The sequence below is a fragment of the Henckelia pumila genome, chromosome 4 (genome assembly GCF_033568475.1).
Source record: "Henckelia pumila isolate YLH828 chromosome 4, ASM3356847v2, whole genome shotgun sequence".
Classification (NCBI taxonomy): domain Eukaryota; kingdom Viridiplantae; phylum Streptophyta; class Magnoliopsida; order Lamiales; family Gesneriaceae; genus Henckelia; species Henckelia pumila.
Window position 1 is genome coordinate 102,752,646 of NC_133123.1, and position 15,344 is coordinate 102,767,989.

General features: G+C 35.9%; 1 protein-coding gene across 3 annotated transcripts; it reads left to right on the forward strand.

Moving 5' to 3' along the window:
- Positions 1–9,463: 9,463 nt before the first annotated feature.
- On the forward strand, positions 9,464–15,054 carry LOC140865076 (uncharacterized). 3 transcript variants are annotated; one of them, XR_012144482.1, is made up of 10 exons: positions 9,464–9,699; positions 11,290–11,392; positions 11,720–11,829; positions 12,495–12,563; positions 12,671–12,786; positions 13,843–13,897; positions 14,013–14,133; positions 14,245–14,292; positions 14,390–14,720; positions 14,854–14,961. XR_012144482.1 is itself a non-coding variant. In XM_073269585.1 (10 exons), the coding sequence occupies exons 3-10, from the start codon at positions 11,728–11,730 to the stop codon at positions 14,953–14,955; spliced, it is 708 nt and encodes a 235-aa protein (XP_073125686.1). In that variant the 5' UTR covers positions 9,464–9,699; positions 11,290–11,392; positions 11,720–11,727; the 3' UTR covers positions 14,956–15,054. The 3 variants fall into 3 exon arrangements, 2 of the variants coding, with proteins under 2 accessions (XP_073125686.1, XP_073125687.1); XM_073269585.1 differs by having other exon boundaries at positions 14,390–14,484; positions 14,854–15,054; XM_073269586.1 differs by having other exon boundaries at positions 14,426–14,484; positions 14,854–15,054.
- Positions 15,055–15,344: the final 290 nt, after the last annotated feature.

The following is a 15,344-nucleotide window of genomic DNA, read 5'->3' on the forward strand; positions in this document are numbered from 1 at the left end:
GACTTTCCAAGTGGTTATCACTTATCGAGTGGATTAAGTCCGCGGTTTTGGTTGTACACCATTAGTCCTTATTACTTGAAACATCATGGAGACTCTATATGCTAGTACTGTGCTTTGACTCATTTATCGACTCTATTGGGGTCATCAGGTGTCGGGATTGGGTACAGTTACAACACATATAGGAGTCGATGCATTGTTGTCAAGGATTCACCACATACTTGCGAGTGTGGATATCCTATGCGATCTGAGGAGATATTAGTATGACAAATCTCTGGCCAGAGTACTTGATGTGATTTAAGAAATGGTTTCTTAGTAGCACATGCGATGTCACTAATTTGATCTTCAAGATGTATTGCATAGTTATCGAATCTTGAGCGACTCTCGATATACCAATGGTTGTTGATTCGATCGGGATATATGGATGAAGGGACCGTACTGTACGCTAACCAAAATCTACTGGTTCTTGTAGGCACTATCAGTGATACCTAGGGAATCATGGGGCGATGTTTCTAGGCGCTTTACCATGATTCGTTGGGCAAGTCGGAAAGTGTTGTTCCGAGTCACAAGGAGTTGTGAGCCCACGGCTAGCTGTATCCCTGAACCATTGAGGGTCACACAGTGTAATGGAGTTTTAATCCCCGTTGAGATAGTTAAATTTAAAGAGTTAAATTTAATGAATAAAGAAGTTGGACTTCTTAAATAAGAGTAAGGGAGTAGGATTTCCTAAAATGACATAGGGATGGACATTTTTGGAAACCACTGAATTCGGATTCAGGAAAATTTATCTTGACTTTAAAATGTGCAGAAATGGTTTCTGTGCACATTGGTAAAATCGGTTTATCAATCGGAGTCACGATGAATTTTATATTAATTTCTGAACGTGCGGACTTTGCTTGTCGGGCCTCAACTTATGACTAATGGGCCCTAAGCTGTTAGTGGCCTGCATTATAAATAAGTTATTGCAGTACAGAAATTAGATACAACAGGTCATAATTTTGAGAGAAAAATTTCGAAACCTAGCCTCTCTCTCAAATATTTCGGCCGAACACCCTCCCTCTCTCTGTCTGAGAAATTCCGGTCTGTGATTTTGAATTGCAGTCTGGAATAGCGAATCAAATTCGTTTATTCTCTTCGCAGAAAACTTCTGATAGATTTTCTAGTGCAATCTATCAGAGGGATTAAACCTCCATTCGTGGACCTGATTGAAGGAGTTCATCAGTTCCTGGGAGAGACAACAAGAGCAGAGAAATCTGTTGGAGTCCAATAATCTCGCTTCGAGATTGAAGGTAAAATTTAATAATTGTTATTTAATTTTACACACACTTATAATTTAATCGTTAAACGGTTGATACCCATACTATGGAATTGTTCCATAATAAAATTTTTAAACTTCCGCTGCACCGGGTATCAATCGTGATTGATCTGAACGCCAGTTTTCCAACAGACCCTACACCGACATCCAAGTATAGGCTTCTGGTTGGTGATTTGATAGTGGTGAGTTCGGAAGGTCCAAACTCTATCGGAATCTTGAGTTGTCCATTCAAAGGACACTTGTTCAATGGAAAGATATTGGAAGCTCCGATTAGAGAGATAGAAAGTGTCGAAATGAGTTCGGAAGCTCCGAACAGGGATCGGAAGTTCCGATCATTGCCTATATATAGGGGCCGAGGCTTTCACTTTCCTTGCTCATTTCTCTATTCTCTCTCTCATTCCTGGCTAGCCCTTGAGGGTTTCTAGGTGCTTTTCGAAGGCCAGTCGATATTGAGACGCTACCAAGATCATAGTTGTAATGGGCTGGGCCCTCACCCTTGCTCTCGGACGGCCCAGTCCCATACTCATGGCCTTCTCTCCACCTGGTTAGGGGAGATTTTTCCCTCCCTAGGGTTCAAAACTTGTACCACCAGACTTATATACAAGTTCAACTCACCCCTTATAGTTGCACTTGAATATAAGTCTGGTGGTACAAGGTTTGAACCCTGGGGAGGGCAAAAACTCCCCTAACCGGGTGGGAAAAAAGTCATTTGATAAGTGTATTTTATACACTTAATTTATATATGATTTTAATTGTTAAATATTTGTTTCGAGCAGATTTATGTGGGTATTTTGTTGTTTTTTTGGTTACAGATAATTATTGATTTTATTGGAAAAAGAATAAATTGAAGGAGAAAAGAATAAAAGAAAAGAGAAAAGAAAAGTAAAGAAAAAAAAGGAGAAGAAACGATCAGACAAGACAAAAGAGACAAGAAGAGTGTTATTGGGCTTTCACAATTGGGCCTAAATTTAGCGCTAAAGTTTAGCTTGAGAAGAGCAAACGCGCGTCTATTTTGTTGAAGTGAGAGATTTTTGGCAGAGAGTCATACGCGGGCGGGCGCATGAGAATTTTGAGCGGCCGCCCGTCCAAGATTCAGCGTTTTAGAAGTTTTATCGAAAGGCAAGTTTTAATTTTTCTTGGGCTTTTGAGTGGCCTTTTTCAGACACTATAAAAGGGATTTATATCAGAGACTAAAGGAGGAAGAAGCCGCCACACACTTAAACACTACACATCAGAGATAGGTTTTGATCGTGAGATTTTTCTGGGAGATTTCTGGAGCTTATCTGAAGAACAAAGACGGAGTTCGATAGACCGGACACGGCGTTGACGACGGATTTGTTTCTTATCTTTTATTTAATTCTAAATATGTTTGGATTTTTGAACATGTTTTATTTTATTCAGAATTTTATTATGAACTAAATTTTTATAGTCTAGAGGTCGGATGGAACCTGGTGTAGACACTTTCATGAATTCTTGATTTTATTGGATTGAGTTTCTTCTAGATTAATTGTTTTTTCTAGAATTGATTGTCTTTTCAATTATCTGATCAATAATTGATTTGTAATATTTATTTGAAATCTAGCACTCGGGAGAGGAGATTTTGAATAGGACCAATAGAAAATACACTGTTAATTATTTATATTACTCGGGAGAGTGTATAATTTTAACAGAGCTTTTTAAAAGAAAATCGTCTTAAATTGATCACTGCAAGTAGATTCTTAATAGGGATATTGGAATTGAACTGTAGTTGATATATTTTATTCGGCACTCGGGAGAGGGAATAATACACTTAAGTGTTCTTGGCTATTAATTGATTGAAATTCATGAAGATTAATTAATTAGGATTGACTGTTGTTGAAACCAGGTGAAATCTATACCTCTAGACCATTTTTCTCTGATTGATATTTATCTTAAAAATTTGTGTGCGTGCTATAAAATCATCTGCTTATTTTTATTTTTCTGCAAAATTCTGAAAGTTTGATTTTCTAGATAAAGTTTGGACTATTCTAATTACAAGCACTAAATATTTTCATTTTACTCCCTGTGGGATCGATATCTAATTTAATCACTATATTAAAACTTGACACTCGTACGCTTGCGAGGAATTTTCACAACACCATGAGTAAGGGCTTGGGCCGTCCGAGAGCAAGGGTGAGGGCCCAACCCATTACATAAAAGGGCACTAGCTCAAGTGGTACCTAGGGTGAGTTGAACTTGTATATAAGTCTGGTGGTACAAGGTTCGAACCCTGGGGGAGGGCAAAAACTCCCTTAACCAGGTGGGGAGAAGGCCATGAGTATGAGCATGGGCCACACGAGAGCACGGGTGAGGGCCCAGCCCATTACAATAGCGGAGTTGTGCCTAGAGTTTGAGACCATCGCCATCAAAGGATTGACTTCAGTGAGTAGCTATTAGTCTAGTTAAGGCTTTTAATACGCTGAGAATGATATGCTGATTAATTGCTTATATTCTTGGACTTGAGTACCCGAGTTGCTAGGTTACTTGAGTTGCCTGATTAGAGGTATGGACATACTATCAGAGATATCCTGGTTGAGTATGCATGTTCTATATTTTCATGTTTATATGGCATGGTTTATGTGCATATATTATGTCACGATTATTATGTTGCATGCATTTATCTTTTTTAGCATGTACCTTGATATAACATGTAGTGGGGTCACTCAGCCTCGAGTTCTTGAGTAGATGGTTGGGCCCGTTCGATTACGGGATTAGGTCACCGATATCCATACTTTATTTTTGGTGTGTGAGCCACCTCATGATGCGACGGTCCAGCATGCTACATACCAGGGTGCCCATTGACTGAGCAAGAGTTTTTATCGTGATAGGTTTCCGCTACCCCTTCATATTCATTAGCATTCATAGCATGTGTATACTCATACTTCTGTACTGGGTGTTATCGCTCACGTCCTTGATATTTTGTTTTGGACATCCCATTCCATGGGACATGGCTTAGGTTGGATGGACCAAGTGGTAGCGGTTGTTGAGTTGCAGTAGTCTCGAGTGTTGGCGTAGTTCCCGTTTCAGGTTGAGAATTTAGGATTTAAGTTTTTGTACTCTATTCGATGGGGTTGTATAAATGATATTTCATTGTTGGTTTTTTAGGGCCGGTTGTATTCTGACATTGGTTTGATTGTACTGTTTTATTTCCACAATTTATCAATTATTAAGTTTTATCGCATGCCTAAGTATGATTAGTAGGTGATACCGATGCGGGTCACTATATTCATATCCTTCTAGCACATTTGTTGTCTCTGTTACTAGAATTGTCTCTAGTCTTAGATTCACCTTTCTTTGAGGGAAATTCCTTCTTAAATGCTCTTCTTTCTTACAAGTCCAGCAAGACCTTTTTTGTCTTGATTTTGATATAAACTGATGTATCCCTTTATTATTCTAGTTCTTTGTTTCAGTTGGCCTATCTCTTACACTTAATCCTTCATCAACAGACTTATTATACCTTCTAGTTTCCTTCAAATCCAATTCCTTAGAATATGCAGCACCAGTCACTTCTTCAAAGGTCATAGCTTCTCTCCCATACTTGAGGGTATCCCTCAGTTGATCATATGCCTTCGGTAAGGAATTCCATAAGAATATTTTTTTATCTTCTTCATCAAATTTCACCTCCTTATTTTCTAAATCTGAGAGAATCTTGGTGAATTCAATATTCTCATCTATAATCTAACTCTCATCCATCTTAAAACTATGAAAATTTTGTTTACGATAAATCCTATTGGGTAAAGCTTATTCATATACAATTGTTCTAAATTTTCTCACATCTCAGCGACAGACTTCTCTTTCACAACTTTTCTAAGAATTTGGTCACTTAAACTTAGGACAATTGCATTTCTTGCTTTCTTTAGAACCTCGGCTTTGTTCTCTACAGTGTTTGGAACCTTGGATTCATCTTTTAAGGCTCCATCCAGCCCTAAATTTCCCCAATGAGCCATCATATTTTCTCTCCAAAGTTTAAAGTCATTTTTCTAATCAAACTTCTCCACCTCAAATCTTGATGTATTGTAGTGACCCGCACCAATCACCTACTAATCAAAAACTTAGGCATCCAATTAATAAATAATCATAATCAGAGATAAACTGTGGAAACTCAAATAACTTAATTCCAGCATGGTAAAACCTAGTGGATGACCCCCGAAATCCTGCTTTGGTCACCACCCAAACTTCAGATCTCTAGGAGAACTAACTGCAATTGCCCCATTGAATGGGGTGTCTAGACAACAGAAAATAACTGGACGTGAGCATAAAACGCTCAGTACGCTAGTATGGGTAAACATACGTATATGATGTATGCAATGTAATGAACATGTATCATATCTAGGTAACGAATCAAAAATTCACTCAGACTGGCGCCTAGGACATGAGCTCGTCACATCGGGGAATCAAACCACTGTGCGCGACTACTCACTCCAACCGGACGTGGATCTAGAATGTTCCCCTAGGAAACACTAGAGATGGAATGACCCGTCGGTCGTGTGACTCTCAGTGCCCCATAACATCCCTATAAGGGCTGAGCACCCTATAACACAAACTTATATCGAAAGATATCCAAGCTCAATATGAAATGCACATGCAACATAATATCTCAAAGAAGTAAAACATGGATCATGCATAATCATAATCATGGCACATAAATGCAACACATAAGCATGCATACCCGCTGGAAATCTCAGTCAGTACTTACGTACCTTTCTAAGGAAGTTCTTAGAGCCCCCATCTAGGTTCCAAGCCTACCATGCAACACTACAATTCATAATAATCATGCATCATCTATCATGCTCTAAAAGCCTTAATTAAACTATAACATACTCCCTATTTCTATAAGGAGCTAAAGTTATACCTTCGTCCATCGTCAGCCCGCTGATGTCAAATTCTCCAGAGCTTGGGCACAACTCCTCTATGACCCTGGAGACACCTTTCCAAGGCCCAGACCACACCTATATAGCTAGAAACTCCTAAAATGGACTAAGAAGTTGAGAGGGAAAAGATGAAATTGGTGCAAATTTCTAAAATTCGGAACCCTTATTTATAGGCAGAGATCGAACCGTACGATCCTGAGTTCGGAGCGTCCGATCCTACATGAGGGCCACGTTGCATGCATGTGAGTTCGGACGTTCCGACCCCTCTTCGGATCGTTTGATCGGCTTAGTGACGTCAGCCATGAAGTCACCCATTTGACTGAATTCGAACATCTTTCCACTTAGAGTTCGGACCGTCCGATCTCCATCAGATCATCCGATCTGCTTCGCATCTTCCGAACCCATCGGACCATCCGATCTATCATGGGCTTAAGTTCAGACCATCCGAACTCTCCGAGCCCAATTAAGCCCACTAACCATTTTTGGGTATTCTGGATTTGATTTCTTGGTCCGTTAGATTATATAAAAATCCCTTAATCATGATTTATTAAATTAAACATGATTAACAAATTAATCTTGCAAAATGAAAACGGGCTACTACATGTATACATGGTTGAAGTTTTCCCTGACCAGTAGACATTCCTCAAAAAATCGACAAAAGAACTAATTTCACTCAAGGGAAAAAAATTTAACGCAGCTCCTGTACAATGTCCTTCAACTAAGATCGCAACCTCTCTCTAGATACCAATTGTTGTAACTCAAACAAAAAACAAGGAAACAAAAAAAGAAAAAATATGAACGCAAGAACACCGATTTACTTGGTTCAGATTATAAACATTCCTACATCCAAGATTTTGGGCAACACCACAATTGAATTCACTATCACTAAAGGATCCGTTTGGAGTGAGTGATAAGATAGATAATATAGAGATAAGTAATATATTGTAATAAAAAATAAATAAAAAAAGATAGTTAATATAAAATTTGATTTGATTGATAGATTATGGTTTGTTTGATTTAATTGGTTATATTTTATATAAAAATAGTAAATTATCATTTTATCCTTTTAATAATTAATAAAATATAAATAATATTATTTATGAAGGGTAATATAGTAATTTAAACTTAACGATTTAATTGATGAAAAAATATAAATAATTAATGATTTGATTGATGTGATAATAATTAAAATATGGATAAATAATATAGCAAAAAAAACGTGAGACTAGATAAGATTATTAATACATAGATTAATAATCCCGGACTTCAAACAGACCCAAAGAGTAATACAATTGTTCAATTCTCATAGGAGCAAGTTAACAAGTTAATTAACAGAGATGCATAATAATCAAGATTCATATACGCAGCTCAAACTCCCCATGAACTCGAATCGATGAGATCTTGCAGACAAAAGAGTTTCAAAGCTTATGTCCTGTTGCGGAGAATACGATTCCCAGAAGAAGAAAGGTGATATGTTTCTTAACCAACTCACTTAACTAACCTATTGCTTAAAATAATCCACCTTTAAGGTATGTTAGTCATTGGATCAAGATTTTAAGACTTGAAATAATCTGAACCACTCAATTTATCGGGGATAACACATATTTTGGTCTTTATTGTTTGTCGTTTTTTTTTCAAAATGGTCCCTCTTTTTTTTCGGTCGGCCAAATTGTTCACTAAAGTTTTGTAATGTTTCCTAAATTCGTCCCTTCCGTCATCTCGATGTTAAAAACTAATAGATAAAAAGTCTATCTCTAGGTAATTAAATACCCATTTTGATCCCTCCTGTTTTCCGTTTTTACCCAAACTAGTCCTTCTATTTTTTATTGCTATAAAAAATGATCTCTAATATTTCGTAATCATTCTCAAATGATCCCTACCATATATTGTAATTTTACCCAGCTATTGAGTGAACTATTTAAGATATTATAAGGTGCGTGTCTAAATAAACTACTTAATAAATACACATCAATATAAAAAATATTTTATAAAATCACATCGACTGATACTCACTAAAATTTGAGGGTCCCTGAGCCCAAAAAATTAATTCCGGAGTGAACTTGAAATCAAGAAAATAATGTTAGAGTGGGCCGGGAGAATGTTTCGGCATAGCCCATCCAACGCTCAAATAAAAAGAGATGAGCTAGGAACTCCACAAAATTAAAATAATAGGTTGCAAGTGAAATGAGCAAACACAGTATTTATAGGAAGAGATGTAGGAAACCAACCAATCTCTCTCCTTCCACCACTTACTCTCATGGGCTGAATTTACTACTTTGAGCTGGATCCGACACTTAATTCTTGGCTATGGACTCGAACTGGACCTAAGAATGTGATGAGATCACTCGTAGGTATCACCGACAAAGATAAAACATTAGCCAAATGCAAACAATAATTTAAGGTTCATATTCGCTAATATGGTATTTTCCAACAAATTTTTCATGGATTTTCATATTAAATCACAAGTTTTAACATTTTTCTTCAAAAACTTATTTACGATAATACAATATGTATTAATTTTTGAATTAAATAACTGTTGAGATTAATTAAGAATTAACTGACTTAAATGCAAATGATTTAAAAAATATTATTCGAAGAGAAAGAATGTATAATTTAACAGTAACTCACAATTAGAAGAATCGGATTACTATGCTACACAGTGGTGCAGTGTTTCGATTATAAAATAAACAAATTAATGCCAATAACATTAACTTACCTTAAATGAATCGTTGATATGCTTCGAATAGTGTCTTTTGACTTCGTTGTTCTCACTATTTGGTCCATCCGTCCAAGGACCTCAATTTGGAGAAAATCATTTTCAAATACAGTTTTAGAAGATTTAAAGGGGGATGGGTGAATCTCCATTAGATTTTAGTGGGTAGATTACGAGAGAGATCAAATTGGGATAATTACGGAACACCGTGGATTATTTTGGCGACCTGAACAGAAGATGAATTAATTTGGGAATAATAACGAACAAGAGAGATCAAAATGTGTATTAACCCATATCAAAAGATTCAAGGGAGAGACATACCCTATCTCCATTATTTTTTTTATTTTTTAACGCAAAGATGAGGGCAGACATCGAATTGAGAATAATTAGAAAACATTAGTGATCATTTCGGAACTAAAACAAAGGAACTATTTTGAGAAAACTCAAAAAAAAAATAAAAAATAAAAAAAATTGGACATTAAACCCAATTCATGGTATTGTTAATCAGCATCATCATCATTATAAATAGATTAAATGGGGAATACGGATTGGGCGGTGTTCTTGCAACATGGCTGGTTTAGGAAAAGCTTCATCCCCAATAGCCCTTCGTCTCCTCTCTTTCTTCTTCGTCGTTCCTTTTCCATCTTCTTCCCACACCTCTTCCAATACAGGACCCAGAATTTGCTCCATCTGGGCCCGACCCATTTGTGCCACCACAGTTGATCGGATTCTGCTAAACAGAAAATCCGATAAATAATTTCACGATCCCTATGTTATTTTGACAGGTGCTCACAGTTTCTTGATATTTATTTACCTTCGTTTCTTCATACGCGTGTATGATTGATTATTATGTTGCTTTATTCTTTTTGTCTTGATTATGTCATGCAAACATGGCTTCATTATGTGCATGCCTTTTTTCTTCCTTTTTGGAAACTTTTTGCCACCCTTTTCTTCCCTGTTGAATCACAATTTTTGTTACAGTTAATGTAACCCATTGTTTCTCTTTCCATAATGTAATAAATCCAGCAAAAAGTTGCGCTTTGATTGCGCTATTAGTCTCCTCTTTTTGCATCTGACGGCCAAAGAGTTGGACTTTTTTTCCTTTTGGGTTTAAAGAATATGTTGAGGCATTTAAGAGAGGAAAAATAGATAAAGATCGAGTTTTGAGTTATTTCATTTGAGGAACAAAGCATGAGTTCGTGTAATGATTGGGATAAATATTTTATTATCAATTTGCTAATCCTTTTCTTTGTCGTTTGGATTGGTGGGAGAATCTGACTTCCCATATTTAGTTTAGTTTATGATGAGATTAAGGCACAAGAAATGCATCCCTTCTTGTGCCTCTCACCAAAGAGTAAGCTTCTCATTTTCATTCTTCAAATTCCATTCAAGTCGGTTGTTCCTTTTTAACTGATTGATTCTTTCACCGTGGAATCAAGAAAGCGAATTTTGATGATACCCATTCTTGTGGATTTTCTTCTGAAAAAAATCTATGCCAGTGTCCCATTACGAATTACACGGTTGCCGTTTCTATTGGATTATATCTTCTTCGAGTTCAGTGTTTCATACCTGTTGTTCTCTCAAATACAAATTCTATAGTTCAAGTACCTTGATTCAAGGGCAGGAAAATGGGAATACGATCAAAAGATTGCTTTGTTCTATTATTCCTGCGCTACCTAAGCAGCCTATGTTGGAGTCTGTCTATTACTTTTAGGCACTGATATTTTTCCTTTATGGGCAAAATTTAGAGGTATTTTCCGGAATTATGTCTTCTAATAGAACAGAAATAATCATCCTAGAGTTTTAATGCTTTTTCTGTGAAATAAAGTTTGAGCTTAAGCTACTTAAGGTGAAATCAACGCTAGTTAGTATACTTTCTTTTTGCTTGAGGTGAAATACATCAGTTCGTTATCACTAGCCAATAGGCTTTTCTCTCATGGCTTTCTTCGTTCATGGTTCGATATTCTGGTGTCCTAGGCGTAGAGGAACCACACCTTAAGCTACTTAAGGTGAAATCAACTCTAGTTACTATACTTTCTGTTTGCTTGAGGTGAAATACATCAGTTCGATACCAGTTATTGTTATTACATTTATTTCCCTGTAAAGAAATAAATAAATTATAAACTTTAGCTGATTGAGGCTAGTTATAAGAAATGATCTTGCTCTTACACAGTTGTTTATTACAAATGTATTCTGTTTTAAGAGGTATTTTATACCATTTCGATATGGATCACTGTTGTTATGATCCAGGAAAAAAATTATTTATTTTGTATGGAATACAGACTATCATCATTGGAGTTATGTTTCTTCTGTGTTAAGAAATTTGGCATGCACTATTTCGGCCTGTATTTAGTTCTCATGGAAGTTTATTTCAGGTTGATGAAGATGAGCTTTGCTGGTATGTAACGAGGCAAAATGAAAAACCGGCACGGTCGCATATTTCTGCTCACATAATATCGCAATTAGCTCAATGCTTCGGTGAGAGGAAATTACTGATACCATTTTCTGTACTCCCTCCTCTATTTGTACATAAATGATAAATTGATTAGCAGATTACACACATGCTTGCTATGGTTATAGGATCGAACATTTACACTGTATGAGAAGGTCTAGTTAGTGGTTGTGGCACAGCCTAAAACCTTTAAACGGTACAATAGCCTAAGTGCTATGTTTGAACTTCTCTTCCATTGAAAGCAATTGTTGCTTCCAAAAATATTCCATTCGTTATATCTCAACAAGTTTTTGTTGCTAACGGGGGCAACACTTCCTATTTATTACATCCTGATAAGCTTTTTTTGTTTGTAGCTAATGCTATGGTTGGACCGCGAGCTTGGATAGGAGGATTTTTCAGTCGTGCCAACAATAAAAAATTTGGGAGTGACAAATATCTAGACTACAAATTATGTCCTATTCAGGTTAATGGAACACTTAATTATATTTTTTGGTTTGCATCTGTTGTGAAAGCAAAAATGTAAAGTAAAATCGATGTTGACTAATTATATCTGCACTTTCTCAGGCAGGAAAAATCTATCAACTTACGAAATAGTTTATAGATGTGGCCGATTAAAACAAAATCAAAAATGGATGAATATATTAAACAGACATATATACTAAAGCATATTGCTACTGTGTTTCTTTCACGTTTTGGATCCTTCAGATTTGAATGTGAGAACATAATTTGAGATATGAACTTTTGATGATATCAGACTGGGAAACCATTACAGTCATTGATGCAAAAGCTAGAAAGTGGATTTGAAGTTTAAATTATTCTAAATTTATATTAGTAGATTTATATATTGCATTTGCAATTTTTAAATAATTAATCAAAAAATTCTTTCGGTGTTTTCTCTAATAGAATCCAATGACCAAAAATAGGATATACCATAAGCGCTTACATCCTTATCTTGGCTCCTTTAATATTTGTTTCTTCATACTTGGGACAAAACTTAATTGGTCACCTTGTTTAGTATGAAGTTGACAGCAAAGGAGTTTGGAACAAGTAGGTTTCTACTTGTCCAACTCGCAAATTTCCAGTTAATCCGTTTCAATTTGCCTGACTCATATATCTGAATTCTTACAGGAGCAAAGGTTGCGAAGACTTCAAGAACGACTAGGAGTACCTTTTGACGAGACTCGCATTGATCATCAAGTACATTCATCTCATTTGAGTTTCCATTCAACATATAAAAGTTGGGGCGATTTTAAGTATGTCTACATCTTATTGGGTCACCATGTTTGTAATATAATCATTCTCAGGAAGCTCTCCAAGCTCTATGGGATATTTCCTTTCCAAATGTTAAGCTTAAAGGTTTGATCTCCGAGCAATGGAAAGATATGGGCTGGCAAGGAGCTAATCCATCAACTGACTTCAGGTGCACTTCTAAAAATATTATCTCCTGTGAAAAAACTATAGATTTTGGCGGAAAATATTCTGGCGAATTTGGGTTAATATGAATTACAACATTTTAAAAAAAATGGGTTAAAACGAATTTGGGTGGGTGTTCTTCCCCAACTTCTGAAAAAAATTGAACATGGACAGTAAGCAATTAATCAACACCGTAATGAAAAAAGTCTTGCATCAATATATACAAATTATACAATATGGGTTTATAAAGAATTTATGAGAAGGTGTTAATAATAGAAGTGTTTTTGTTAATCCTATTTTCTTGATGGTTTAACAGGAAATCATGTGTTGAGGGGACAAGTGTTTTTGTTAATCCTATCTTTCTTTATGGTTTAACAGGAAATCATGTGTTGAGGGGACAAAAAAAAACAGAAATCTTTTGTAAAATGTATAGAAGACAAAAAGAACAACTCAAAAATTACATCAACTATCTCCTCAATTGTAGTGGCTCCTCTCTCTTCAGATGGGCATTGGTTCATTTGTTGCACTTTTTAATGTCATGTTTGTGGCTCCATTGCTTACCTCCATTGATATTTGTACAGACTTTTAATATTTTTATAGGCTTTAATATATAATCCCAAGACCTTGAATGAATCGAGATGTGATGGAGAGGCGTATAAAACCTGAGGGAAGAAAGGGCTGTCATTATTTCGGTTATGTTCCGAGTCTTTAATTAGTTTTCGCAAGGGAGATGCTAGCATTTCTCCTAAGTTTTTTGTGCACAGAGCTTGTCTGTGGGAAATCATCTGTATTGAATTTGCAGTGTAATTGCAGTTATTAAATTGTCGCCATAACAATATTACATTTTAGTTTCTACTAAACATTGATAATAAGGCTGGAGTTCTAGGTTTAAGAACTTGAAACTGTTTATTGTTAGTGTCACAAAATGTTTCAAAATATAATTGAATAAGAGGGTCGGGGAATTACTACTGTGTCTATCTTGTTGATGTTATGCTCATTAAAGTTGTTATTTACATCTGATATCTCAATTTTATGGTCTCATCATGCTTACTTGTTGGATCAGGGGATGCGGCTTCCTTTCACTTGAGAACTTGTTATTTTTCGCCAGAACATATCCGGTATGACTGATGCGCTGCTGCCACCTAGAGCAAGTATTTATCTGGATGATATGTTCTTTGGTTCTTCGCTACACTGAAACCGTGATGTTTTTTACTGATACGGCAATGTTTGAAGGTTCCTTTTCGTAGGTTACTTCTGAAGAAGGGTGGCAAGCGCGCAAAATGGGAGTATCCCTTTGCTGTTGCCGGCATTAATGTTTCGTTTATGTTGATTCAAATGCTGGACTTATACTCAGGTTCATTCAGTGCCACAACTTCAGTTTGTGATATTCAATTTGACAAACTCTTTTTAGCCAGCACTTAAAAGAGATAAAAAGGTGATTTTACTGTCCTTGTTTTGTTTGCAGAAAAACCAAAATGTCTTCCGGGGCTTAATTTTGTTAAATTATTAGGAGGTAATGTGATATAGTACGAAGAATCTCCACTTCCCAACTGGTGGCATCTATCACCTTTTCTCGTTTGTGAATATACATTTGAATCTCAAAACTGCAGAAAATGAAGAAGCATTTGATATCCTCTTTTGTTTAGCGTTTGCGATGATGGACGCGCAGTGGCTTGCCATGCGAGCTTCATATATGGAATTCAATGTACCCTTTCTATCTCTCATTCTCCGTCTTTGCACTAACATCAGCTGCATGCTAAGATCAGGTTGACATCTTGTAAACTTCACGAAAGTAAATTTAGGTTTCAGCTATAATTGTCATTTTGGCAAATTTTCTAATCTTGAACCCATGAAAAATAATAGATTTCAGACAAGCATGCCAATGCACTAGTTTTGCATTTTCAGAACATTCTCGCTTTCACAGGATATCTGTTGAACCTGGTTCGGCCCTGGACTACTCTTTACCTACAGCATAGAAGCCAAACTTATCGATATAAAACAACCCCAGTATTCCTCCATAACCATTCAAATCTAATAATTTTTTTCATTTTCCTTATCGTTTTCGATTGTTCAGGAGGTTCTTCAAGTAACAAGAACACAATTGGAGAGGGAGTTTGCTTTAGAAGATGTCCACAGAATACAGGATATACCAGCTTATAACCTCTTGTACCAGTAGCTTATGTCTATCTCAGAATTGGAGTGTGCAGAGTTATGTAATTAAAATCTTCACTTACATGATTTTGCATTTTAATTATTCTATGTTCATTAAATTACAAGTATAGTTGCTGTTTTTTTCTTTTTATTGTTATTTGGCATGCGTCACATAAACATCGGGATAAATAAACAAAAAACAAAAAAACCTATGTTTTTCTTAGGAAGTGTTTGCAATCACAAAAAAAAAGTGATTGTTAGATTTTGGCTTTAAAAAAAATCATTTTTTGGTGTTTTTTAAACCCAAATTATGTGTTAGCTTATGCTTAATTTAATTGAAATCCAAAAGCTAGTCATATGGTGATTATGATTCTCTAAAAGTGATTCTAATAAAAAGATCAAGATTTAAATAAC

What these genes read in the sequence shown, in the direction of transcription:
- LOC140865076 (XM_073269585.1), top strand. Translation starts at nt 11,728, where the DNA reads ATGGTTGGACCGCGAGCTTGGATAGGAGGATTTTTCAGTCGTGCCAAC. An exon ending in AGACTCGCATTGATCATCAA is followed by an intron (nt 12,564 to 12,670) that starts GTACATTCATCT and finishes AATCATTCTCAG; the next exon opens with GAAGCTCTCCAAGCTCTATG. An exon ending in CTTCATATATGGAATTCAAT is followed by an intron (nt 14,485 to 14,853) that starts GTACCCTTTCTA and finishes TCGATTGTTCAG; the next exon opens with GAGGTTCTTCAAGTAACAAG.